General features: G+C 41.3%; 1 protein-coding gene across 2 annotated transcripts; it reads right to left on the reverse strand.

Annotated features, from left to right (window-relative positions):
* Positions 1-1,896: 1,896 nt before the first annotated feature.
* Positions 1,897-21,863, reverse strand: SNAP47 (synaptosomal-associated protein, 47kDa). Of its 2 annotated transcripts, none has more exons than XM_009575052.1 (4): positions 21,312-21,863; positions 15,253-15,737; positions 11,212-11,342; positions 1,897-2,043 (listed from the first exon to the last, which is right to left on the reverse strand). In XM_009575052.1, exons 1-4 carry the CDS (start codon positions 21,806-21,808, stop codon positions 1,897-1,899), a joined length of 1,260 nt encoding a protein of 419 aa, XP_009573347.1. In that variant the 5' UTR covers positions 21,809-21,863. The 2 variants fall into 2 exon arrangements, with proteins under 2 accessions (XP_009573347.1, XP_009573349.1); XM_009575054.1 differs by lacking the exon at positions 1,897-2,043 and adding an exon at positions 7,720-7,985.
* Between the last annotated feature and the right edge of the window lie 3,076 nt (positions 21,864-24,939).

The raw sequence follows: 24,939 nt of genomic DNA on the forward strand, positions 1-24,939 counted from the left end.
TCCAATACTAACAAACTAATATGAAGTAATACAAAACAAGGTAGAGTAAGATCTTGAAAACACCATACTCTACTTGATTTACTGTACCTTTCTTTAAAAGATAGGCTGAATTACTCTGAAACAGGAAAATTTCACATCAACTATCAGTAGAATAAACAGTTCAAAGCTTCACTAGTTAAAAATATTGCACCAAAAGTGTTCTATTTGAAACCAATACAAGAAGAATTTTTTAATATAAAAACACTTAAAAAAAAAAAAGACATATTACAACAGCTACTTTGAACTAAAATAGCTGGTAAGCTGTAGGAATTGATGAAATGTGAGTTCTTTGCCACAGGCGATAGATACATGGATTACCTGGAATCTCTCCTATACAGTATCACAGTAAGTTAGGAGGGGAAAAGGTCTCCACTGTCCTATAGTCTCGATGGAGCCAATTGCAAACTCAACAAAACCTATTAGAAAACAATTGACCGTATTCCCCTTTATTTTAGAAATACAGGTCTACAAGAAGTCTTGAAATGCTTCACCACCCGTTAGTGCAAATAAATAAAAGCCACAAGATAGATGGATGTACCACGACTATTAAATGTTACACAGATGTCTACAGCTCCGACCAGAGGCCCCTCAGCCTGTGAATCTGGAGCAGACACACAAAAACCACATGATGTTCCACACAACTCATGAAGTTCCCATTTAGAGAGTTGGAGACGAATGCTAGGGAAATCCTTGGAAAATGAAGGACAGAGAAGCAAAGGGACAAGAGACTTTCCACTAACATCTATCAGAGATGTGGCAGCCCAGACCCAACATGCTATTTAGGGACCACACTAAGTGAACCCTATGTTCAGGATGCTTTGAGGACACTGCATCCCATGTCAGACCATAAAATATAAAACCGCTGTGTGCAAGTGAGGGATACAAACAGTGAACTCCAAGAACTGAATAAATCTGTGAAGAAAATCACTTTCTCCGCTCTGAAATAAATTCCTTCACTACATGTGCAGTTTAAAGGGGAAAAATAAAACACACGAAAGTGTGTAGATGATCATCACAGATTAGCTGTCCCTTTCTGGAAAGCAGAAGCATGTATTAAACTTCAACATTTACTTTTTATAAGTGGCTTAAGTAAGCAAAACATTTATCGAATGGCAAAAAAAAAATATCTGCTCAATAAGTAGATGTCTCTACCAATACCTGCACATTAACTAACCTTCTTCTCTTGATTTCCCAGGACATGACAACAGACAGCTGTGACCACTAAGTCTTCATTACTGTTATAAAATTTCTGGGTATATTAAAAGCATGATTGAAACCTATTAAAACTATTTGCTCAGGGAACACAAGGTTTTATCACCATCACTTGCTCACCTCAGCATTAACTTACAAAAAAAAGGCTCATTGACTTGCAGTTGGACATCTGGCCCTTAGTTCAGCTATTAACTATTTTAAAGAAAGACCTTGAGAGAGAATTAATAGACTGTAATCATCTAAAGTAGTCTCATATGCAGTTCATTTCTCCTTCACTTTTTCATTGCAGTAAAAAAAAACAACTTTCAAAAGCAGCAACTTAAAAAAAGCACATAAAAGTTGATTCAGATTATATCACATTCCTTCATATTTACAGATTTTCTGTAGTAAAGAATCCACTATCATTGTTTCACCGCAATTAAAAGTCTTGGCCTTTTTAATCCTAAAACAGCCTTCAAACATCATCCAAGTCTGGAAATATTTTCAAAACCCTCAGGAACTCGACAACAGCAGCATCATATTCCAGACGATATTGCAAACATCTCCCACGCAACCAAAGTGACTATTAAAGAAACAGTCTTGAAAAATACAGTTCCCCAATCCTCCTCTTCCTCACGATACCATCCCCACTGGCTCCTGCGGGCGCTACGTTAGTTTCTTTATTCTGCGGTTCTGCTTGTCAATATTCAGCGTCGTGCGGTCTACGGAGGTAGTGATGGAATCGAGAGCTTCGTCCTGTCTCTCCAGCTCGGCTTCTGTCTCCAAGGCAAGGCCCTTCAGTTTCTTTAGTATCTGTCAGAAGAAAAGACTGAGAGCTTTCAGCCAGTTCTTTGAGAAATGTAACAGACCTCTGGCAATTAGTTATTTCATTGCTTTAAATGACCAAACCATTTATTGGAGTCTGCCCCAAAGCGTGCTAGTGAAAAGACACAGGTCTTGCTCTGATAAGCTGAACTGAGACGAACTAAACAATGAACTAAAGACCAGAAAAATCACATCTGCAATGTTAGGGTTATATGGGGGGGGAATAAATTAGAAGTAAAAATCAGTGTAAACATCAGGTTTTTGCTGGCTCTGTTATTATCTCCTTGGTATGTCTGCATCTTAGAGCAGTAGCTTGTCCTGAGATCTTGCGCCCGTCGAGAGCCGATGCAGACAGAGAGCACGGTTGGTGCAAAGCCAGAAGGGGATCACATGGCTGAAGGCATAGCAAGGTTAGGCAGGGACCAGGTCAAAGGACAGAAAATGTTGTTTTACTACAATCCACTAAAGAAAGAAGTGTCATTGGATGGAGCAGAAGGGGAAAAGTGAGACTTGGGCAACCAAACAAATAATTTTCAAAGGACTAGAGGGTAGCGTGGTATGAACGGGCGTCAAGGCGGCCGAGAGGCTCAGGCTGTACCCGAGATGAGAAACAACAGATGCACTGGCTGCAGCTCTATTCCAGGCTGCAAGCATTATATTACATATCAAGCAGTTCACACTACACTTAGCAAATTACTGTTCGTATGTGGGACTGTAAGCAAACACCCTGAGCTACTCCAAGATTGTGAGGAGACCCTGTTGTCTGAAACAGCCTATAGATACTGGTCCAAACAGGGCCGAAGCCTCTAAAGTGCAAGGAGAAAGCCAGGCTGATGCATTCTTAAGGCTAGGAGACATCCATAATGATACCATACACTGACTTATGTGGCCTACTCAACTTTAAATTTCATCAGTTCACACAACCAAATCCAAGAGCAGAGATCCAAACAACACAAGCAAAATCTGTCTTAATTCCTCACCCTGACTCCTTTCGCAGCAGACCAAGGCATGAGTTAGTATCGTTGCCTTTTCTTCCCTCTTGTGGCTACTCCCTTAATAAGCCTGGTTGCATGAACTGAAAGCACCTGCCTGATAGGCAAGCCTTCAGCTGCCTTCCCTCGGGTGTATCAGAGGGAGATTTGGAAGCACCATACAATACTGACTGCAAATCCAGCTTCTCAGTCGCTTCAGATCATAGAGGCGTTGTCTCTGCTGTCACTACTGGCCTACCTGATCTGCTTCCTTAGGCATCCACAGAGGATATCCTCACACTGCCTGCTTAATAAAAGCAGTTTATCCAATCAATTGCAATAATAGTCTCCAAGAAGGAAAATTATCCCAGTGCTATCCCACAACATCAACTGCTGTGGTATGTGAGCATCCAGGTAATGCTGCTGAAGATACCAGAACTGCAGCCTGTCTAACAAAATAAATCTGTGGCTTTTGGTAAAATAGGGGAAAAGAATTGTACTCTACACATGTTTAACTTTATTTTTTTCATAACAACTGGCGAACTCTGTTTTCTTGTTTTCCTTTTAGAATATATATAATCAGCCCTCAGAAAGCTGCTGTGAAACATCAGCAGCCCCTTTATCCACATGTGGGGCTGAATTCCACAGCAGTCCCATCATTTGCAGCTATGCAAGTCACTGGTTTGAGAAAAATCGTATCTAGCTGGAATGGCAGGGGAATTTTACACAGACAAAATGCTTTGACTAAAGCTGGACGTCAGCCACAGTAGTGAGATTTAGCTCGTAAAATATCTCTCAGCTCTTTCCATAAATCACAAGCAGCTAGAAATACGGCTGTGTGGATAACTGGTTTTGCAATTTGGCTGCCAAAGCAAAAATACAAAACAAACCATGGATCAAGCTTAATCTACGTTTTTCTGTTCTTACCAAAACTACAAGCTAAACCCCTTTGTTTCTATCCCAAATGAAACACTTCAGGTTCTTTCACTGTTATAAGAAAACGAGGCTGAATTCCCCAAACTGGAGGTGGTAGACGTGTAGGATATGCACTAAAAAGAAAAATGACGTGATCAGATCTACCATGTGTATGATTCAGGACATGGGTCTGAAATAAGGTCTTGCCTCTCCTGAGGAAGTAACTTTATCACTTGGAAATGGGAAGTTCAGAGGTGGCTCTCCCTCAGTCCTTCCTGTGACCTTCTTCTGCATACATTTTATATATACAAACATACAGATAAATACATAAAATAAAGTAGCCAGTGCTACATGAAATGACTCCTACCATTCATAAAGTCACAGTATAATTAAGATAGGAAGAGACCTCTGAAGGTCTTCTGGACCACTCCACACAACTCCAAAGAGCAGGGCTACCTTCAATGTTCAGCTGAGAAAAGATCACAGAGTTTCAGCCTCCGCTCCAATAAACTTATAATTCTTTATACTATTTTAAGAGAGAAGAGACCTCACTCCTTCAGTATATCCTAAAGGATGGCAGTGAAAGATGTGTGCAGATGATTTAAAGATGATCCACACTGACATTTTTTCAGCAAGTTTACTAAAAAGTTTTAACCAAGAGCATCCCAAAGTTTGTTTTCCAGCATAGCAGAACAAAAGCAGCAGCAGCTGACGACGCTTTCTAGATTATGGCTTGAAGCGTGCTCCAGAACGGTCCCTCTGGCCATTCAACATCTCCACCTTCTGCTGCAGCAAGGCACACGCTTTTGGAGGTTTATCACCAAGCACCCTTGGCAGTGGTAAGGGTAAGCCATGTCCTCACCCAGCACACCTCAGTTGTGAAACCCATTTAGGCGAGCACAGAAGGTAAATGTGGTGACATGCAGTGCAAGCCTCCAAGGGAGCTATGCAGCAAAGCAGGGGGTGGCACGAGAGGATGCACAAAGGAAGCAGGGACACTCCTCCTTCCCCACCTCTCCAAGAGGCACCCAATTTATTTGTAAATCAAAAATGTACCAAAAAAGTCCCAGGTTTGCCATGAAAAACAGCTTATTTTTAGTTTCAAACCAGGTTACTTTTGATAGGCTTCACATTCATTAGAGCATACTTAACATTTAAAATACAGAAAAAGACACAACTGTTGAGAACAGAAAAGCTTTTAAAATATGAAAGCAGTAAAATGGAAACTCAAGTCAGCTACAGGGCTCTGCTCAGTTCACCTGCCAATTAGGCTCTGCCTTGAAACACAACGAGCCATGATGATGTGGTTACTCACACACAAAAATAAAAGGCAAGGGGCTCACTTTCATCTGTTAACTCTCTCTGCCTAAGAGAGTCTGGTAATAAATCCCTTAACCCTTTGTCCGTCAGCATCTTCAACCGTTCAAGCTGAGTGCTACTACTCAATCCAATGGGACCTAAAATGGTTAAGATGCTTGCTGGAAAGAGTTACTGGAATCTGAAGTCTGGCGAAAGCTGGTCACTATTTTTGCAAAGCAAAATGATGGCAAGATGTCTAGTTATCACTGCTCCAGTTCTGTCAGCTGCTCAGAGCAGCAGTGCCTTCTGTGCCAGCACGTAATTTGGACAGTGAACCAAGACATGAAAACACAGCATGAAACTCTATCTGTTACACAAAGCCAAACAGCAGGTACGAGCCCATCAAGGACGGATTTTAAAGGCATATTTCCTCGGGCACTGGTCAATCTCACATTGAGACAGCCTCAGATTTATGCTACCGGATTATAATTTGGAAAGTTTGATTTATCCTCGTGGCTCTGCCACAGATTTTCTGTGCAACTTCAGGCAAGTTACCTAATATTCCCACGCACAGAGATCTCGCTGTAAAAAACAAGGAAGCAAATTTATCACTGCTCTCCAAATCCACTCTGTATCAAGTGTTCAACTACAGCAGACTTGGGTGTTGCTGGAGAAGAGGTGTCCATCCAAGCTATGTACCCCAAGTTCTTGTATAGATTATGGGGACCTAGGCAACACAGTGCAGTTTAGGTCATGATTCATCTGCTCTGTTTTATGTACCTGCTTAAGGAGGAGTTCAAGCGCTGCTCACTCCTCTCTGCTTTGGCTCAAGTGAGAGCCGAGCAACCAGCTTAGCTGGAGACAGTCACAACATAGACACAAACGGAATGACGAGAGAGGACTCCAAGCCCATGAACCTGCTCAGTACTTAGCACTATTTATCATTTTGCCACTCCACCTGAAGACCTAAACTCACAGTGTCAGGCACTGTAGAGAGATTGTATCCTAAAGATCTTACAATAGAGACCTCAGTTTGGTTTGGGTCCCCAGATGCCATCATAATAATGCAATTTAGCTAAAGCTTGTGAAATACGATCTACCATCTCAATACACCGAGTATGCGGCAGTAAAAATAAGATACAGAAAGTGTCATTGTGCAGGAAGTATTGCCAATTGTTGTTTGAACTCCCTGAAATCCTCCCTGAGATCCACTCCATTATCCCTGTGCAACTGAGATCTGAATGCTAAAGCAGAGCACATAAAACCAGAAATGGCTCTTGAATGCAGCTTCCCCAGCCAAATTCACCTGTTACTAGGAAACAAAGAACTGTCATTTGCAGTACTCTGAACTAGGGTGCAGAGTTTTTGACAGTGATAACTTTCATGATTTAATACGGTGCTTCATCTCTGTGCTGAACATATTGCAGGTAAGCAAGAAGGAGGGACAACACCTAAAATATTCCAATTTATAGTCCCATCATAAACTCAAATCCACAATAGGGATTGAGTGATCTTGCACCGAAAGTATTAAGAGGCCTGTCCACATCCTCTCCTGCTGCACCTGGAAGTGGGCAGGGAGACAGTACAGAGCAGAAACATCTTAAGCTACTGCAACCCAATTTACTAGAGGACATTGGCCTCATGAGACAAGTGCAACTTGCCATAACAAAAATCTATGGATTTATCTTGCTTTAACACGCTTCCTGTTTGGAATTGCTGCTATCAGCACTTGCCTGTAGCTATTTCTCCCATTATTTCTTCTTGGACTGATACAGAAGTCTGATTTTATTTACTTTCTCAGGGAGTACTAAGCACTCATGGTACCACTAACATACCACTGGTCTTGTCTAGAAAAAATACTCAAGCAGCTCCACAGGCTTAACTACCACCTTTTATTTTGGTACCATTAAATACTTAAGTTACATACAAGCAAATACAAAGTGTTAGTTGTAAAGACCGCAGTTCTCTCCCCATATCGCGCCTTCCAAAAAAATAAATCCGGGGCATAGTCATTACACGTGTCTGTTAAGATCAGTTGCCTGTTGATCACTATAGGCCATGGAAAAAGGCGATCCTATGAGCAAATTTGGTATTTAGCACTTGGAATGAACGGTTCCTCAACAAAACGCTTTTTCTTTGACCTAATGGTTGTGATTTCCTAAAATAAGGGAATGATAAAAGGGTAAATAAGCACTGAAGAGGCTCTGAAAGTAGCAAAGGACTGAAATGGAGCCATCTAGACCTGAGAAGACATTGAGGAAGCAAGCGTCACAAAGATATGCACTGGGATGTGGTTTTTTTCCCCAGATGTTACAGAATTAACTTCTTTAATACTATCTCTGTCTTCATGGCATACGCGATCTGCAGACAGCAAATATCAGGGCAACAGTTCTTTGGCAGAAACGGTTTTGAAATTAGAAAGCACTGGTTTGGCAAAATAAATTCAAATTTAGTGAATTCCCCACCTTCATTCACAGCCCTTAAGCTAATATTATCATATCCCCTCCCACACTCAGTGCCATTATGTCAGCCACAGCAAGGCGGTAGGCAGAGGCTCAGCCAGAGACCACAGGAACTTTGTAGGCTTCTTTCTCCATCTCTATAGCACAGCTATAGGGCTAAGGAACACAGCTCAGACTGCCACAAACTGTGGGTTTTTTAACATAAATGTCTCTTCATGAAGTCCTGGTGAAGTCCTTTACTCAGGCACCCAATCGCAACTGCAGATGCTCAGGGTTTCCAGCTCTAATGGAAGGAATTTAGTATCATTCAACAATTCCTGTTGCAAATTTGTCTGTTCATCACAAATTCCTCTTACTTCTCCAACTTCAAAAGTTCTGCTGGACTTAGCCACACCACAAGTAATGAGGGGGATGGAGCAGAGCTCTTCTGCGTTTTGCGATTTTGTTTTGTGTTTTTAAAAACAAGTGCTTGCATTACAGATAATCAAAGAATAAAAGATCATAATCCTCAAGAGAGGAAACTGCTCAGAAAAACGCTGCAGTTATCAACATAAGGACCTCAAATACCTTTAACTCATTCATGGAAGTCTGATGCCACAAGTATCATTGTCTTCAAAGCATGTTAATGCTTTGCACTTGTAACTGTTTTCCCCCTTTACTCTCTAAATGCTTTGCAAACCATTGCAAAGATGATTAACCGTCATCCTGCTCATTCCCAAAGTGCGAGCTGAACCGAAGCGGTGCAAAGAAGCTCTCTGGGAGCAACTGTATCAATGAAAGACAAGCCCTTGCTGCAGGCTAGAACGACTATGCATACTGCTCACTGATGAGACATGTTTGGAGAAAAAAGGACAAAGCAGCAGGCTACACCTCAGCAAGGAGCACCCTACAACCTAGCTCAGGACTGACTGCTTAAGGGCACACAGCTGGAAATAAGACAAAGCTCCTGGTTCCCTGCCCTGCTTTCTATTTATGGACCTAACCCACTTCTCAACTATAAAATGACTGAATATGGCAAATACAACCTTAGACAAAGCCTTGACATACCTTAGACAAGCATTACATGTCCTGCTCAGATGTAGTTCCAAGATCTTTACCTCAATGCTTCCAGGGGTTCAAGACCCGAAAGGCTTTGTGTGGTGTTTACCATGATGCTGCCCCTGAACCCTATTAGAATACATCCCCAACCTCCATACCTTTCAAATCCGCTTCTACTGGTATAGGAACTCCCCCCTTCAATCACGCTTTCCTTCCCTTCCACGTCTTTACACTTCCCCTCTAAACTCACCACATTCTCTCCTAACAGAACCAAAAAGTCCTGAGCTATTTCACTCTGCTTTGTGCTTTAGAGCAATGAGAAGAAACAGTGCTTGGACAACTCCTGGGAGCAGCTAGAGAGACACAATTCTATACAAGATGAGAGGCTTCATTCCCAATTCACAAGGCTTGTTGGAAGATGCTGAACTCCTCGTCTTATGTCTCTTCTGCTTTTCCAGTCACGGCCAACTGCTTTGATAATATCAAGCACCAACAAAGGTTGGTGTTTAACTGTCAAGAACTGGTGCTGGGGATGCAATTCCTAGAAGGCCTTTTCTGCAGGGTCTAGCAAAATGTGTCTTCAATAGTAGGCCATGACCAACAACCCTTCATACCATATTTAGCTTTTTCGGGTCTTGCTACAAATCAGAATTATAGTGGTGAAAAGCTGACATAAGGAAGGAACAACTAGCCCTTCTGAATACATTAACAGCTGTACAAAGCGTATGCATGCATGAATAATAGATTGCTGCTATTTGTACAGCTACGATTGAGAAATACTCTCCCTTAAAATCTTCCAAAAGGTCAATGCTTCAGAAAATGCTTATTTTTTGATAAAGTGATAGATCATGGAGATAAGCTCTTTAAAAGATGAGAAGGAGGGAGAATGATTAAATGGTGAATAGTCCACTCTGTTTTTTAAAAAGCCCAAATAAGATATTTCAGTCAAAAGATCTTGATTATATTTTGGTTACAGAAGCAAGTTTTGGTCTAAAACTGTGTATTTATTATTTCTAGTAAGGAAAAGGAACAGAAGTTTTATAGGAATTATGGCATATACCTTAAAATTATTAATGACTGGAAAGATGATTAAAGAGGCCTGACTCTCAGGGAACAGGTGCTCAGCAATTATTGGGAAAAAATCAGGCCAATTCATGGCCTGTCAATTTGGCATTCGGATCCTCTCCCCACCCACACCACCCCACAAGCTCACCCCAAATCATTAACTGGCTTAAAAACTCTTGGCTTGGTGTGGTGTAAATAAATACCAGAATTGTCTTTTTAGCTCCAATTAATCTTGAAAGCGTTTTGTTTTGTTCTAAATAACACTGGTCATTTAACACTGTTTCTAGCCCACCATCCAGCACAGGGAATTTCAGAAATTTCTGAAATTAGCCTTCCGCAAAGGTTAAACTCTCACTCAACTGCCTTCGGTTAATTCTAATAAATAGAATTTTCTTGCAAGAAGATTTCATTTTTAGCCACTCAAAGTCACTACTAAGTGCTCGTGACTCTCAAATGCACTCAAGCTAAGAGAAGTTGCCGTATTCTAATTCTCAATAATAAAATAAAAGAAGGGGGCTAGAAAACTGCAGGTTTGGCTAAGAGGCAATAGAATTAGCAGAAAATTCACATGATGCTATCACCAAGACACACACGGAATATTAAAGAGTAAGATGCTAGAGGAAAAAAAAAAAAAGAAAAAACATATCAAGAATAAAGTTTAATCTTCAACCACATCTTCTGATGTGGCTGTGATCATCACCAGTAAACTTATTTTAATGGAAAAACCACTAAAGCCATACTCCTTTGCTTTTCCAGTTACCTCACTGTTTCGGATCAACTACATACTACAAAGAGGGATTCTTCACTAAAAGTTCTGAACATCAGCTATGAGAGAAATTCCTTAAAGAGCCATTTAGAGGAACAATATCAGACTGGATTACTTCAAATAAATATTTTTTCCTAGTAAAATCTCCAACCTATTTCCCCTTTATTAATTTGCTGGACTGCATACTTATTTCCTAACTACAAGTTCTCTCTGTGTGTTTATAAAACACTTTGTTCAGCTTTGCAGATGTTTCTGAAATAGAACTGCTACTCCTTACTAAAAAGAATAAGATAGCACAGGGAAAACACAAAGAAGCTGAAAATTATTTAATTGTTAAGCTTCTTAATCTTCAGAAAAAACAATTAAGGTTACAATTAAGGATTTTCCTTGGGTTATAATCCTATCACTTAATATATTTTGCTGATAATCCCTGATTTGTTCAAAATTGTTAAAAACAAATATAAAGTTATCAGTATATTTTAATCACAGGCTTGATTAATTTTTAAAATATGCCCATCCAAATTTAGGGAGAGGAATATTTTGTTAAGGACAATGACTACGTTTCCGATGATGAAAATGCATGTTATTAAGGAAAAAGAGGAAATGAAACAACTCTTATCAAAGTTATCTCAACTTATACCTGTTTAAGCTCTTTCGCTTCTTCCTGGGAGATCTTCTCTTCCTTCTGCAGCTGAACTTGGTCATTGTCCGTCCCTTCTCTGCCCCCCACCGGAGAGCTGGGCTGCACCACTCCTCCCAGGAGTCCTGTGGCTGCAAGAGAAATTCGTGGTCAGACTGCCGTCTCCTGTACCAATGGGGAGGACTAGTGCTAGCATCGAAGTGGCTGACTTTTGCTTTGCTCCATGGCAGTTTGCGAGTGGACAAGCACACTCAGAGAAGCCTAACCCAACGTTGCCCGTTAAGCTATGTTCTTCTAGAAAGGATTCAAGCTGTATTTTGTACAACGCCTAACCTGGAGGTGACCAGGCTGCCGAGAGATGACTTATTATTACAGGCAACATTTGGAGAACGGGCTCATTTGGGGCTGTGGGGATTCATCTGAACAGAGAGCGAAGCAGCAGCAACACGCTCCCAATCACATAAACGAGGATTCTCCACCTGCTGCTTCTTCTCTCTTTAATCTTTTTAATTAAAGAATTTGAAAGTGATGGATCAGGGACAGAGCCCAAGAGTCAAGTCAGCAAACCCCTGACACAGTAGGGTAACACTGACACTGACAGCCACCCCCAGCTAAGCAGCGTGGACGCAATCCCTCGTGTAACATGCCACCTGTCCTTTATTTAAAGCATCAGCTCTTATTGCAGTATCTGATGCTACCCAGTAGGGTAGCAGGGACATGCTGCAAGGAAAGGTTGTTACTTCTGATGCAGATGGGTGCTAAACACCCGAGACGCACGTCTTGGCTCCTACAGGCACTTCAAACATCTCCAAAGCTCTCCCACTTAAAGAGGTACCAAGAAGGAAGCTAACGCTACCGCTGCCACCTGTGAGCACATGGCCTGAGCCAGCACAGGACGAGGACAGCAGCTCTTATGCACATCAGGACAGAAAGCACATCAGATGCCAGAGCTCACCGCCACGTCGAAGAGCTGGTGCCCAGCTGGCTGGCCAACTGTCGGTGTACACCCGACTGCTTTTCACAGCATTACTTCCCCATGAAAAGGGAGACAAAAACTAAACCAGAAGTACCAAATCCTAAATCCCTCTCAAGTAATTACCGCAAATTCATAATCCCTGGAATTATTCGGTTATCAGCCTGAGAGTCACTGGACTCAGACACCATCAAGATTTAAGACAAGCAAGTCATTCACCGTACTAGTGTTACCCTGTGCAAATGCTCCTTATATTCAGAGGGGCTAAGAACCAGGCACTGAAAAACGCTGCTTGTGGTAAATTACTGTCGTGGTCTCCCTCAGAGGACAAAGTGGGGAGGGAATGACAGACCTTCCTACAGCAGCAAATAACCAGACGAGATTCTTTATGTTTCTTATCAGCTCAGTGTCACCATATGCTAATTATTTCATTAAAAACAAGAAATCTATCCATTTCCCTCCATTAATCTCACTGAGGACAAGAACAGGAGGGGGACATGACAAAGGCGCACAAAAAGAATGGGACGAGGAAGGAGATTTGGCATTTCCCAGCAATTTTCTAGTTTAAAAAAGGGAGAGAATTGAATAGAAAGGCAGAAACACTTAAAAAGCAATATTGTTTGATTTGCGTTACACCCAGTTGGACTGTCAGACTTGCTGCCACCACGTGAGAACGAGAAGCTACCAAACCTCTGAACAAAGTGCTAGAAACTGATAATAATGAGAACATTTGGCCACAGGGGTAAGCAGGGTAAATTCAGCAGCCTTAAAAGGGACGAAAAACTGTGAATGCTAGTCTTCAGCCACAGGATTGAGACAGCAGTGCCCTAGGTTCTTATACTGCAGACACTCTGTAGGATTTCTTGCGCTTTTTAATCCTGGGTAGCTGTTATCAGCCATTATTGATCCAGCACAGAAGAACCTCTGTCACAAAACAAACCTCACTGCTCTGTCCTGAGCATTTAAACACCCGTGTGGCCTGATCCAATAAAATACAGTCAGAAGAGACATGCAAAGCAGCTAAAAATACTTTCAGATAATCTGGTGTGTCTAACTTTTCACAAATTCCTCTTCTAGGGGGAATCAAGCCAAAACTCTTAGGAAAGACAAGTTTTTTGTATTTACTTACATAAATGTACAATATTCACGACTTTAAGGCAGGACTAGTATAAAGAGACAGGATGCAGATGAGACTATGACAGTTGTGGAAATGGTCACGTCTCTGAGCTGCACCACCGAGGGCAAAGAACACTGCCAGCCAGTTCAGCGAGAGAGACATACCTCCGCTGCAAGGATCTTTCTCCTATAAGTCTCTGAATCAACATTTGCTACCTGAAAATACACGCATATATTTTATGTGTACACAAAGGCAGGCATGCATAACACAGACTTTTCTCCCCTGCTTTCAGGGGGAAAAAAAAAGAAAAAAAAAAAAAATTAAAAATCAGTATTTCCACCATGTGAGCAGCCATGGAAAAAAAATAGAGGTTAAAATGCAGTCCGTGACTGCCATCTTGCGACAGAAGACAGAAGGCGACAGACTCCGGGGAAGGAACAAACAAGGGTTTTGGTGGAGCTGGCGAAGTCAGGATTTCCATAACCTCCAGTTTTCTTTACTGACATTTCCAAATTAAACAGTCAAAATGCAGGTGGGGGTAGGAGAGCAATATCCTTGACTCACTGACTCAGATGCAAACAGAGCAGAGCAGTGGGAAATTAAGCACAGTAGGGCTGTATAACCAATTATTTTATGTAACCAGCCTTAAGACCATCAGGAACTGAACACCAATTTGCTGGAATAACTCAGTGTTTAAGAAACCAGCAGGTTGTTTTTCCTCTAAGTTGTTGTGCTGAAGTTTTAGTGCCAGATGCCCAAGACTTACTCCCTTAAAAATTAACAAGCTTTTCCAAGCTATGGCCCTTGACGATTCGTCAACAAGAGGACATTATCCTCCCTGCTGAAGTCCAGTTTTTTAGCTTGGTGCACAGAAATAGGTTCATCTATTGTTTTACTGTATCATTTTGCTACTCTTTTTTAATGTACTGGCAATAAATCCATCCACCGATTTGCTCTTTTGTCACTAACAATTAGGGAAAAAAGAGGATTCAGGCATGCTGATAGAAATAAATTCCCAGACAAAAATTCACCAGTTCTCCAAATGAATCCAGGGTTGGATTACAAAAACAAAAAAACAACCCTCCCCGGAATTCTAGAAGAAGTAACAGTAGTAATGAATGTCATTCGTACTGTTGTGAAAGGGTTTCAGTCTCCACTGTGTTTTCTTAAAACGATTAAACTATGCGTTCACCTAATCTGAGACCTAAAATCTCCTAAATCCAAACACCTGAACTTCTCAAATAACAAAATTCTATTTTTTAAGATATGAAAATTAACATGATGTTTATCCCATATGTTATTTAAAAACTTGCTGGACTGGAAATTTGTTTTAAACTTTCTCCAATTAACTGAACAACAGATTTAATACAAATATGCTTCCAGCTACGAACTGCCAAAGGAAAAATAGCAATGACAGATGACTCTCAAGCATGTTGTCAGCAGAGAAGAATGGATTTCTAATGACCCTTCCCCACAGAGTGGCACAATACTGAATTGGAAAAAAAATGACACTGTAGTTAAAACACAGGCCAGTAGCTGAAACTCAAATTAAGCTAATCCTTTCACAAAGTGGTGTGGAGTTAGTGACAACACAAGCTGAGAGCACAATGTTAAAGAGGTCTTGGCATGTTCCAGCTGTCAGGCTCCTGAGGGACGCTCAGCTTCAGCATCTACAGTCACAGGTTTTGCTAATGTAGTTGGAAGAAAGTAAATCCAACTAGACTAAAACAGGGCCACACACTTCTGTCATCTCTACCCTCTCCCTCTTGGCAAGAGGGTCTAAAGTCACCTAGCAGTTATTTCTTGCATTTTATCATCAGCATGGTTTCACTGTCGGGGAGGGGGGAGAGGATTTGTACATATTATACACTATTCTGAGTTTGAAAACCACTTGAAAACTTTTGGTGCTAGTGTTACTGCTTACAGATGGATTGCTTTGTCTGTCACGTACCTGCTTGCCAAATGGAGGTCCCCAAGTCTACCTGAGGAGACTTCCTGGCACCAACAAATCCTAGGGCATCTTCTAAAAACTGTATCTTCTTGCTAAACTGCATCTCCAAGATGGGGATTGCCTCTGGCATCTTTGCTGACAAGAGCCGGTAAGAGGTGTCGGGCTTCCCAATAAATCTCTGACGGACACTGATTTCATATGGCGTATGAACTCTGATATCATCTACATCCTTTGATTCAAACCGGTGAATGACCTGAGAATTGCAGTCACTGATTTCCAGGCCAGAAGCGAAGAGCGTGAGTTTTCCTGGCTTGACATTTGAGTCTGTTCTGTGGGTGATAATAACTGGAATTCTAATTATGATTCCTTCCTGGTTCTTCGAATCGGAAACTGTGGCAGTTTCCTTTGGCTTGGTTTCCAATGGCGCTTTCCAGAGCTTGCTGCTAAACGGCCACCAAGAAGGAGATTCGAGCTCAGTCAACAACCTAGCAGAGAAAAGAGAGTGTTAGAAAAGTGAAAGCCAGTAGGAGGGTCATGCTACCCCACCAGTTCAAAGCAAATTACCACAGACACAAATATTTCTTAATACTAATCCAGCCCTCTTATTTTGCTCCTCAAACCTATCCACAGCTTACCAGGTTCCATCCATTTTAAGAACCAGCTTTTCTTCATTTGCTAACACGCTGGAAAGCGGTGCCAGAATCTCACTGTTCTGATGCGAGAAATCCAACCTCCAACTGGATTTATTCAGGCCAATTTACACCCATCCGTTCTTCAGCTAACGCTGCTGTTTACCTCAATGTTTCCACACTTGGCCCTCACCACCACTGCCTTTTTCTGCTCCTTTATACCTCAGCCCCATAGTCTGATGCTACTTTTTGCTTTGTCCCCACTCCCAAATTCCCATTGCCAGTTAAAACACTACGAGTGCAAGGTTGAGGCTGAAAAGCCCAGTAGATGCTGCCCACCGGCATCCAGAGTCTGCCTCACCATCAGTGTTGGTGTAGCTCCTGAAGGAGATAGGCCTCCTTGCTGGCAAACTGGTGCCTTAGCTTAAAGGTAATCTGACTCACTTTATGGAGGAATTAAGCAACTGCTCCCAAGGAAGACCACTGTATAGCCAGAAATAACACAGAGAGTCAAGCCCCTTATTTCTAAGCAAGAAGATGCACCTAAGCAAGCACCTAAATTTATCAGCTGCAAGAAAGATGTAACACGCTGTTAGGAAGAACCAATGATATAGAGGACGTGATCCTTCTGTTGTATTTTCTATCAGCATAGCCCATTCCCCTTTTCTGGGGTCCTCTCCCAAGAAAGGATCACGATCACAGATCTCTTTGGGTCTAAGCCTCACCAGTACTCTTTCCATCAAAAAAAAAAAAAAAATGGGAATGAGAGGAAAGATGGTGGTTTTGGTTTGATTTTTCATGTGCTGTGCTGCCTGTCTGTTAGCATCCCTCTCCAGATCTAGACAGGAGTTAGAGGCAGAGCCACAGTCAGCACCTATGATGCTCCCTTTCTGCCACTCTCCTCTCATCCCCTGCTCGTCACCCAAACCCATCCTATTAGCAGAGGATCCTGTATTTCAGGATGACTCAGCCTCAGTGGCTGGAAAGAAATTTTGAGGCCAACTACATCTCCCCGCACAGTCAACAGTAACTTCATATCCTCCCCCCCTCCTTCCCACTGTGCAACCAGTCACCTCCTCTCTCACCCACCAGCAGCCTCTGGTACCGACCTCGCATCTGAGCCAAAGTGGCTCCCCCCCCCCTGCAGGCAGGGGAAAATCAGAGAAAGAGGCAAGTCAAGCCTCTGGGATGCATCCACTGCTCAAACAACCCTACCCAGTCCCCATTGGAAAACAGCAGTGAGCTGGCTGGAAGCATCCCACAAACCAAACCAGCCTGCAGGCCACTAGCCTGATCAGGATGTTTCCAATGGAGATTTCTCAGCCCGCCCATCAGTTACTGAGCAGAACAGGAAAGCCGTTTCTGGAGGCACAAATGGATTCTCAATTAACTAATGGGAGGGAAGAGGTTATGTTTAAACCAACCAAAAAAAAAAGCTCTAAGGAAGTTCAACCCAGATCAGAATAGTGTCCCCCTCCACCCCATAAATACCTTAAAGACTACCCAGTGATTAGGCATGTGCCACTGGCATGGTAGTTGTAGTAGATGCTTCTAATGAAGCCAGACCACCTGTAATAAAATCTTTACTGAAACAGCCATCTTACTGAAGCTACAAAAGACTATTTACTGACTTAAATCCTAGAGATGCAAGCCTTATCAGACCAAAATACAAAGAACTACTGCTTCACTCCTGTTTTGGAGAACCAGCTTTTAAGTTTGCTCTAGAAAGGTACTGCCTGACAAAATATGCATCACAGCAGTGCTGCTCTCAAGATACTTTTTGTAATGATTTATTTTCCATGAGAGAATCAGAGTGTGCCTACAGAAGACTTTGCAATTTTTAAATCCTGTTTAATTTGGCTGCAGACAAAGTCTAATCTGAAAGAGGAAGCTCTAACTGAACACACTTTGTTTACTAGCCGTCAAAGTTCTGCACTGGCTTCAAAACAGACCTACTCAAGGAAATTAATCTGCTAGGAAAATCACAAAAAGTCATATTGGGAGTCAACCACTGAATTCATGGATAGAGGCGGCAGAATTAATTGTTCCACGAATCTACTCCCAACTAAAGCACAAACATCAGATATTTATGTAGATAGTAAGCAACATGAGTAATGGGTCTGGAGCCCTCCGCTGCCCTCTGAAAATGCTGCAACACTCCTTAAAAAAAAGGAAAGGAAAAAAAAAAAAAGACAGAAAGACCAAAGGAGATGTAAGAGAAAGTTCTACGATAACAGAATTTGAAATGGTACAGTATCATAGATTTAGGGCTGAATTTTGAAACTATGAGGTTCAACTTAAGTTCAATACAAAATGACTGAAAAAACCCTAGGCTCTGCTAGCACACACCATCTTCCAAATTAAAAGCCATGCTCTAACCTACCTGCTGTAACTAAACAGAAACAAATGAACAAAATCTCATTTCTACGGAATGCAAAGCACATTTTCTGCCCTTTTGGTGTATGAAAGAGTTACAACAAGGTACTTCAGGGCTATGACAGCTTATGCCTGTGTCTTAACCTATGAAAAGTCATTAAATTCCTACCGCAATATGGGTTCGCTTCATCACATTCACCGTGAGAAAAGCGTGTGCATTCACTTACTGAAAAGCAGCTGCAATATGACAAGCCTAAACCTCCGTTTACATTGTGGTAACTTATTCTGGACAGCTTTGAGCCCTAATTTTTATCACTTTATCCCTTCACCCATCTCCTCCCTTCTTTCCCCAGGGACTGACATCCTGGCTGTGCGATGTCTGATTTACAGTCAAGATTTTTCCACTGCACAGCCCTAACAAAGGCTCCAGCCAACTCCTCTGGCCTTCCACAGAGGAGTCACCCGAAGATTTTTCCGCTGCACAGCCCTAACAAAGGCTCCAGCCAGCTCCTCTGGCCTTCCACAGAGGAGTCACCCCTCTGTATCAACAAACTATATGATCGGTCCTTATATACAAATGAAAATTTGCAACCAGAGTACCTTGTCCTCTAATAGTAATATATTAAAAAGGAACCAGTGAATCTGGCTTTCTGTTTATTTTTGGTCTTCAAACATCTGCTAACACGTCAGACTCAGCTTTGCTTATCTGCACACAGGTCCACTGAAAGCAGCTGTATATACCCAGGCACACACAAGAACAGAATTAATAATCCAAAAAGCCCACACATACAGGCAAGATAAAGTTAATCAAAGTTTTAAACATGCGGAAGTAGATAAAGGGGCCTGGTTCTTTTTATGAAAAGCACCACAAACTGGTGTTGCTCATATAACCTTGAATTAGCAGACACAAAAGTTTGTTACTAAAGTTTCCTTCTGCACAAAATCTGCTACACTAGTACTGCAAACTAGTCCTGCATATTATCCATGCCGTTACTTTTCACCAAGAGAAAGCAAGAGTCAAAGAGTCTTAATAGACATTAGCATACTTATCCACGTTAACAGTCTGAATTACCGAATATGTAACAATCAAATGAGCTTCAGTCACGGTCTTCCCCATTTTCTACATTGGTTAAGGACATGAAGAAAGATGTCATCAGTTTAAGAGAAGACTTTGGACGAGGGGGGGAAGCAGCTTTATGAGAACACACAAACTATGCTAGAAAACTAAGTTGGAACTTAGAATTCCTCAAAAAGCACAGTGCAATTAAAACATTAGTTTCGCTAATGGCTTCTGGGCTGCATTTTAGCCTGTGAGCAAGCTGGCCAATCTCTTCATACTGTAGATAAAATGGAATCTCAGCTAACATTTGGTCAATGCCTTCCTTTATTTTTCCATTTTTAAATCAAAGCATCTAGCTCTTCAGATTCATGAGGACAAATAATACCTCCCAATGCATCTTAACACAAAACAAAACTCTCTTCCAAAAACAATGAGCAGGTATTTATTTTCCTACTCATTGTTTATTGCTACAGAACTTTAAAAGCTATTGCTGAAGCTTTCAGTTATCTTGGCTTTTCATTAAAGGGTATGGAGAATATCTCCAGAATCATTGTGAAATCAACACTTTCTTTTAGACATGATACCCGTCTAAAAACAGATTCTTCTTCCAAAAACAACTAGTTTGAACTTTACTGTGTTTCTTCAAGCAGGTATCAGAGCTTCCACAAAGACACTCACAGCTATATATCTTCAAACATTACAATATTACTCTTAAACTTAGTGTCGATTTTGGACTGCTATCGAATCCAACTTGCAGCATACAAAATAGCATAGAATAATTCACTTTGAATGTTAATCATTAAATACTAAAGTCATAACATTCTGATTAAGACACCAGCCATTTACTACTCACATTGAGTTCTGCAACAGGTAAAGTTAAGCAACATCTGAAAATGTGCTCCAAATCTCTTTCAGTTGTCTAAAGGCAGCAGTTGGTGGCTAATTTTTTTGAATACACTGACTTAAGTGCCTGATTGAGATTACCACAAATAGCCTAGTATTGTTTCTCCAGTTCTTGCACCACTACACTCTGCAGACAAAGCTCAGCAGTTCAGTGTTGCTCACCACTGCTCATTTTTTTCCTCAAAATGTATTAATTCCACCTAGACCTAAAGGCAGGGAGTATTCCATGTAAGGTTAAAAGCAGTGGAGTTTTACAGCACAAATAAGGGAGCACTGTTTCTACAGCCATTTCCCTGACTACATCCGCACCACAGACCCAAACCCCACTGCTGTGTGTAGCTGGGAAGTAAGTTCTTGTGAAGGAAAGGACAAATATAAAGCCCTCAACTACAAAAACTTTGTATGCAAAAAGCAGCCTCAAGAGCTGCCTTTCGTGCACAGAGAAAGGAGTATTTAAACTAAAGATTAACTTGCAGCTGTCTCCTGGTAACTCTAGGAAAACTGTCTCCAAGTCAGCAGACCATCTGCCATATTCAACATTTCCTTTGAAAAGAACCAGAAAAGCAGAACTGTGGTTATGTTTGCTGTAGAACAGCAAAACAGGTTGGTCCAGGACTGGCAAAATTAACTCAACTTCCAGTATTTTTCATTTATGCATACACTAGGACATCTAATAAAAATGTGAATTCCATAACCTGTCCTTCAGTGGGGACATTAATTTGCGTCTCCTTCCCCTAACTGGTTGCCTACGCTCTCAAAACTTACAGGTTGTTAGTATTTTGGAGACCTCTACCATTTCCACCAGTTGTGGCCTTGAAAAGTTATTTGAAGGAGAGAGGACAGACAGGTGTATATATATACAGACAACTTCACCAGGGTGAAAAGATGTCACACAGAAGGGACGACAGAAATACAAAAACATCTTATAACAAGAACTAGAACCACAAAAGACCATCACAGGTTTAAAATTCCAGTGAAAGTCAACAGTTTAGTTTCCTAAACACCTCTGTGGATCTGTCCCACAAATTTCAGGCATAAACAATACAATCCCACAACCACTGCTGAGCTCAGAGGATGCTACAGTACCGTACCTGTCTGCTACATCCATATCCCCTTCGATCTTGTTGAGTCCTCTCATGATGTTATCAAACTGCTCGCCCTGGTAATGCAGCACTTTTGCTGTGTCTTCCAGTCGTTTCTGCGATCCAGTCAATAACCCGGTCAGTTCTTTTCCCTTTGTTGACTGCAAAGCTGCTGCTTCTGCTCCTGCACCTTGGCTTGACAGCAACTGCTCCCTCCAGAAGTGTTCAAGGATGTTGAACACCACATTTCTGTTGGGTTGCAGAGAACTGAACCAGTGCTTGGTGCTCTTCTCTAAGATGGTAAGGGAGCTGAAGATTAAATTTGAAGATTCCTTCTTGATCTCACTGATACTAGAAAGATGGAAGTTGACCAAAAGCTCCCCAGTCTTGTCAGCTGTAAATTTGATCGCAACAGGAGTCAGCAAGAGTCTGCCGGAGACCCATTGTTTGCTGGTGTCCAAGTAGTAAGAACAAGGCCAGCTATGGATACGTATGTCTTCGTTCATCAGCTCGCCGTTCAGATCCTCTTCTACAAGAGCAACGCTCTCAAAGCCAGAAGGAGAAACTAGAATAAAAGAGAAAGAAAAAAAAGCAAGAATCCTTAGCAACATATAAAAGCTGACGTTAAAACACACTCAAATAATTAATCCCAGCCACTGCTGGCTTCCAGTTCTTCCACTGTAACCTTTCAGGTGCACACCCAAGACAGATTTGGAAATAGCTGCGGATGGGTTACAAAGTTTGGTAACCATTTCTAACCATCCGAATATTTCCTTCAGAAAGGTTCACCCTCTCTGAATGGGATTGTCAATATTATTGCCCGCTCCCTAACAGCACTGCTTCCCCTTTTTGTAATAAGGGATCATTATGTTTCAGCACGTGATTTACAACAGCACAAACTTCAAATGACTATTGCATTAACGCCCTGGATATTTAATACCTGTTGTGCTCTAAGTGTTTCGGGCAGGGGAGGTGCTTTATAATTAGATTAGTCTGTATGTTCATATGTGTATGTTCATATTTTTGGGTGGAGGGGAACCTACCAAAAACAGAATCACGAAAAACTTTCACATACCCCTTTTTACTGAAAAGTGATCATGTGAAAAGTTTTCCATTCCCCATCCATCATCAGAAGCAACTTCCCATAGACCAACAGGTACTGAAGAAAATTCAGGATGTATCAAAATGCAAGCTCGTAAATATATATCTACAACAACCACAACAAATAACTGGTCCTTCTCCTTCCACTCTGAGCTATCAACATCCAGGTATGTTACAAACAGACCTAGAATGTCTATCCAACATATCCAACAGCGCAGCTGAAACCAAAACCACCACTGACCAGAACTCACAATCATTAAAAAGCAGAAACACCCAGCCACAAATGGATTAACACTCTTCAGAAATCATCACTATCTCAGACCATCACTCTTGGTCTCAGGAAAGACTTGCAAAAATACCTACCTTACAAAACTCAAGTGGATACTAGAACTTCTGGTAGAACACCACAGCCAAAAAAACCCCCAAATCTGTAGTATTTCTTCTGTGAAATATTCATTGCTGCTCAGCTACTATCAGAGATGTTTGGAAACAGGAGTTTGGGAAGAACTGAAAACCACTTAGCAGGGCTGCTGGGAAAACCCTGACTGACCCAAGTGGAAGTTAAGATGAAAAAGATGCCATGGTGGTATTGGAAGAGGTGCTGCTGGCCTGCATGCAGAGCTACTCCGCACACGATAGCGCAGCAAGCAGCAGCAAAACCAGCAGAGGCTTAAAAGAGCCAGCAGAACTGACGCTGTTCACTCAGCGTGAAGGGACACAACGTTCAGGGCAATGGTGACTTCATTGCACCTTTGTGACAGGCCATGTTTGCCTGGGAGCCCGTGATGCTATTTGATGACATAATATTAATCCTATAAGACTTGCTCACCAGCATCTGGAATCCCAGCAAGAAAACATGGAGCTGTCATATGCCTCAGGCCTGGCTTGCTTATATCAAAACAATCTCAGATTTGGAACAGTAAATGAAATGAAACATATCTGGAGTGGTACCTCTCCACAGTTCCAAAGAAGCTTCTTGTACCCACGGGTCAGATCGTCTCCTTCATAATGCTACAGTTTTCAGCACGAACACTGAAGACCAATTACGTTCCACAACTTTGTGAACACCCATTATGTAATGGTGATTTAATTACTCACATATTCATTATCTTCTCAAAGCCTTTGATGTATCATAGCACAGTTTACAGATTAGTACTATAACATTATCTCAAGGTGTTCTGCTACTTGTATGGCGCAATAAATGAAAAGAGCTCCACCACAAAATCCCCAGTTAGGTTGACACTGACACTAATTACACCTTTTTACTTGAGTACAAGCTGTTCCCCTTAAGGAAACGTCTAGGAATCCTAATGCAAATAAAAAAGCTAATAGTCCTTTTTCAGATAGCACTGGTGTGAATTCCTATAGCACACGCTGAAAATCTCCCAGTGCCTTCAGACTGCTACATCATTAATATCCTCTAAATAGAGCTCTCTAACTCCGCATCCAGTTCCAATGACTTCTTTTATTACGTATATTCAAACCTTCAGTATTACTGAGATAAGGACTACTCATGGTATGTCATATTCCACAAAAATACTAACTTTGGTTTTCATACTTTAATTCCATGGCATTATGAGTTTTAGTGATGCAAATGGGGGAAAAATACGCCACAAGTTTACAAAGCAGCTGGAGCTTAAAGTGAAAATTCTCAATCTGTTTAGCCCTAAGAAAACTGCAATCCAGTGAGAAGTCATCTCTCTCTGCAGTTTACTATGGGCCAAAGAGAAGGGGGAAAAAAGCCCAGAGAAACCTGATTTAAGTGAGTACCTATAGCCCACGAAACAACAAGTTCTAGGAAATATGACTTCTAACAGCTTTATCAATTATTTGCTACATAAATTCATAATTTGGAGAAAGAGCTAAAAGCTCTGGCCTCATTTCCTCCATCTAGAAAAGGAAGGTAATTCCTCTAATGTAGAGAGGTTAGGTCAGACAGATCTGATAAAGAGAATGTTTTTTTCCAGACTGGCTGGGTTTTGTGAGTAGCCAATGATTCCAATTTCTATTTAAAAGTTATTTTCTTTCTGTCATACAGAAGAAAAAAAAGTTATTCACAAAGAAATAGAGAGAAGAAAAATACTTTTTGACGACCAGTCAAATGTGACTGCAAAGAAACAAACATCAGCAGTGGGATTCCCAAGCAGGATTTTACAGGATATTTTCAGTGGAAAATGTTTCTAATACGGATACAATTATGTGCTAATAACGGTAAACTTTCTGCTACCATAACTGGCAACTACGTCAGTTTAAACAACAGCGTAAGTCACATTAGTGTTGAAATCAGTGCCAATTGAAACTACATTATGTTATAGCTTTATTAATCAGGATTTACAAATTACAAATCCAGATTAGGTTTAACTGTTTGAAAGTGCCTAGGTTTGAAGTAAATACAATAGCAAACAGACAATAAACAAAAATAAACATCTTGTATTACACCTTCAAACTCCTCATACCCTAAACGTATTCCAAAGGCAAATGAAATTTACTGAAAGAGCTCCCATCAGACCCAGAAAATAATAGTAGTAATAATAAT

This window comes from Fulmarus glacialis, unplaced genomic scaffold (genome assembly GCF_000690835.1).
Source record: "Fulmarus glacialis isolate BGI_N327 unplaced genomic scaffold, ASM69083v1 scaffold2253, whole genome shotgun sequence".
NCBI classification, from domain to species: domain Eukaryota; kingdom Metazoa; phylum Chordata; class Aves; order Procellariiformes; family Procellariidae; genus Fulmarus; species Fulmarus glacialis.

Bases quoted from the DNA above. Each gene is read 5' to 3' on its own strand.
- SNAP47 (XM_009575052.1), bottom strand. From the start codon at position 21,808: ATGAACGAAGACATACGTATCCATAGCTGGCCTTGTTCTTACTACTTG. The intron at 15,738-21,311 runs GTACGGTACTGT...TTTCTCTGCTAG, and splicing joins GATATGGATGTAGCAGACAG to GTTGTTGACTGAGCTCGAAT. The intron at 11,343-15,252 runs GTACGTGACAGA...TTTCTCTTGCAG, and splicing joins GACCTCCATTTGGCAAGCAG to CCACAGGACTCCTGGGAGGA.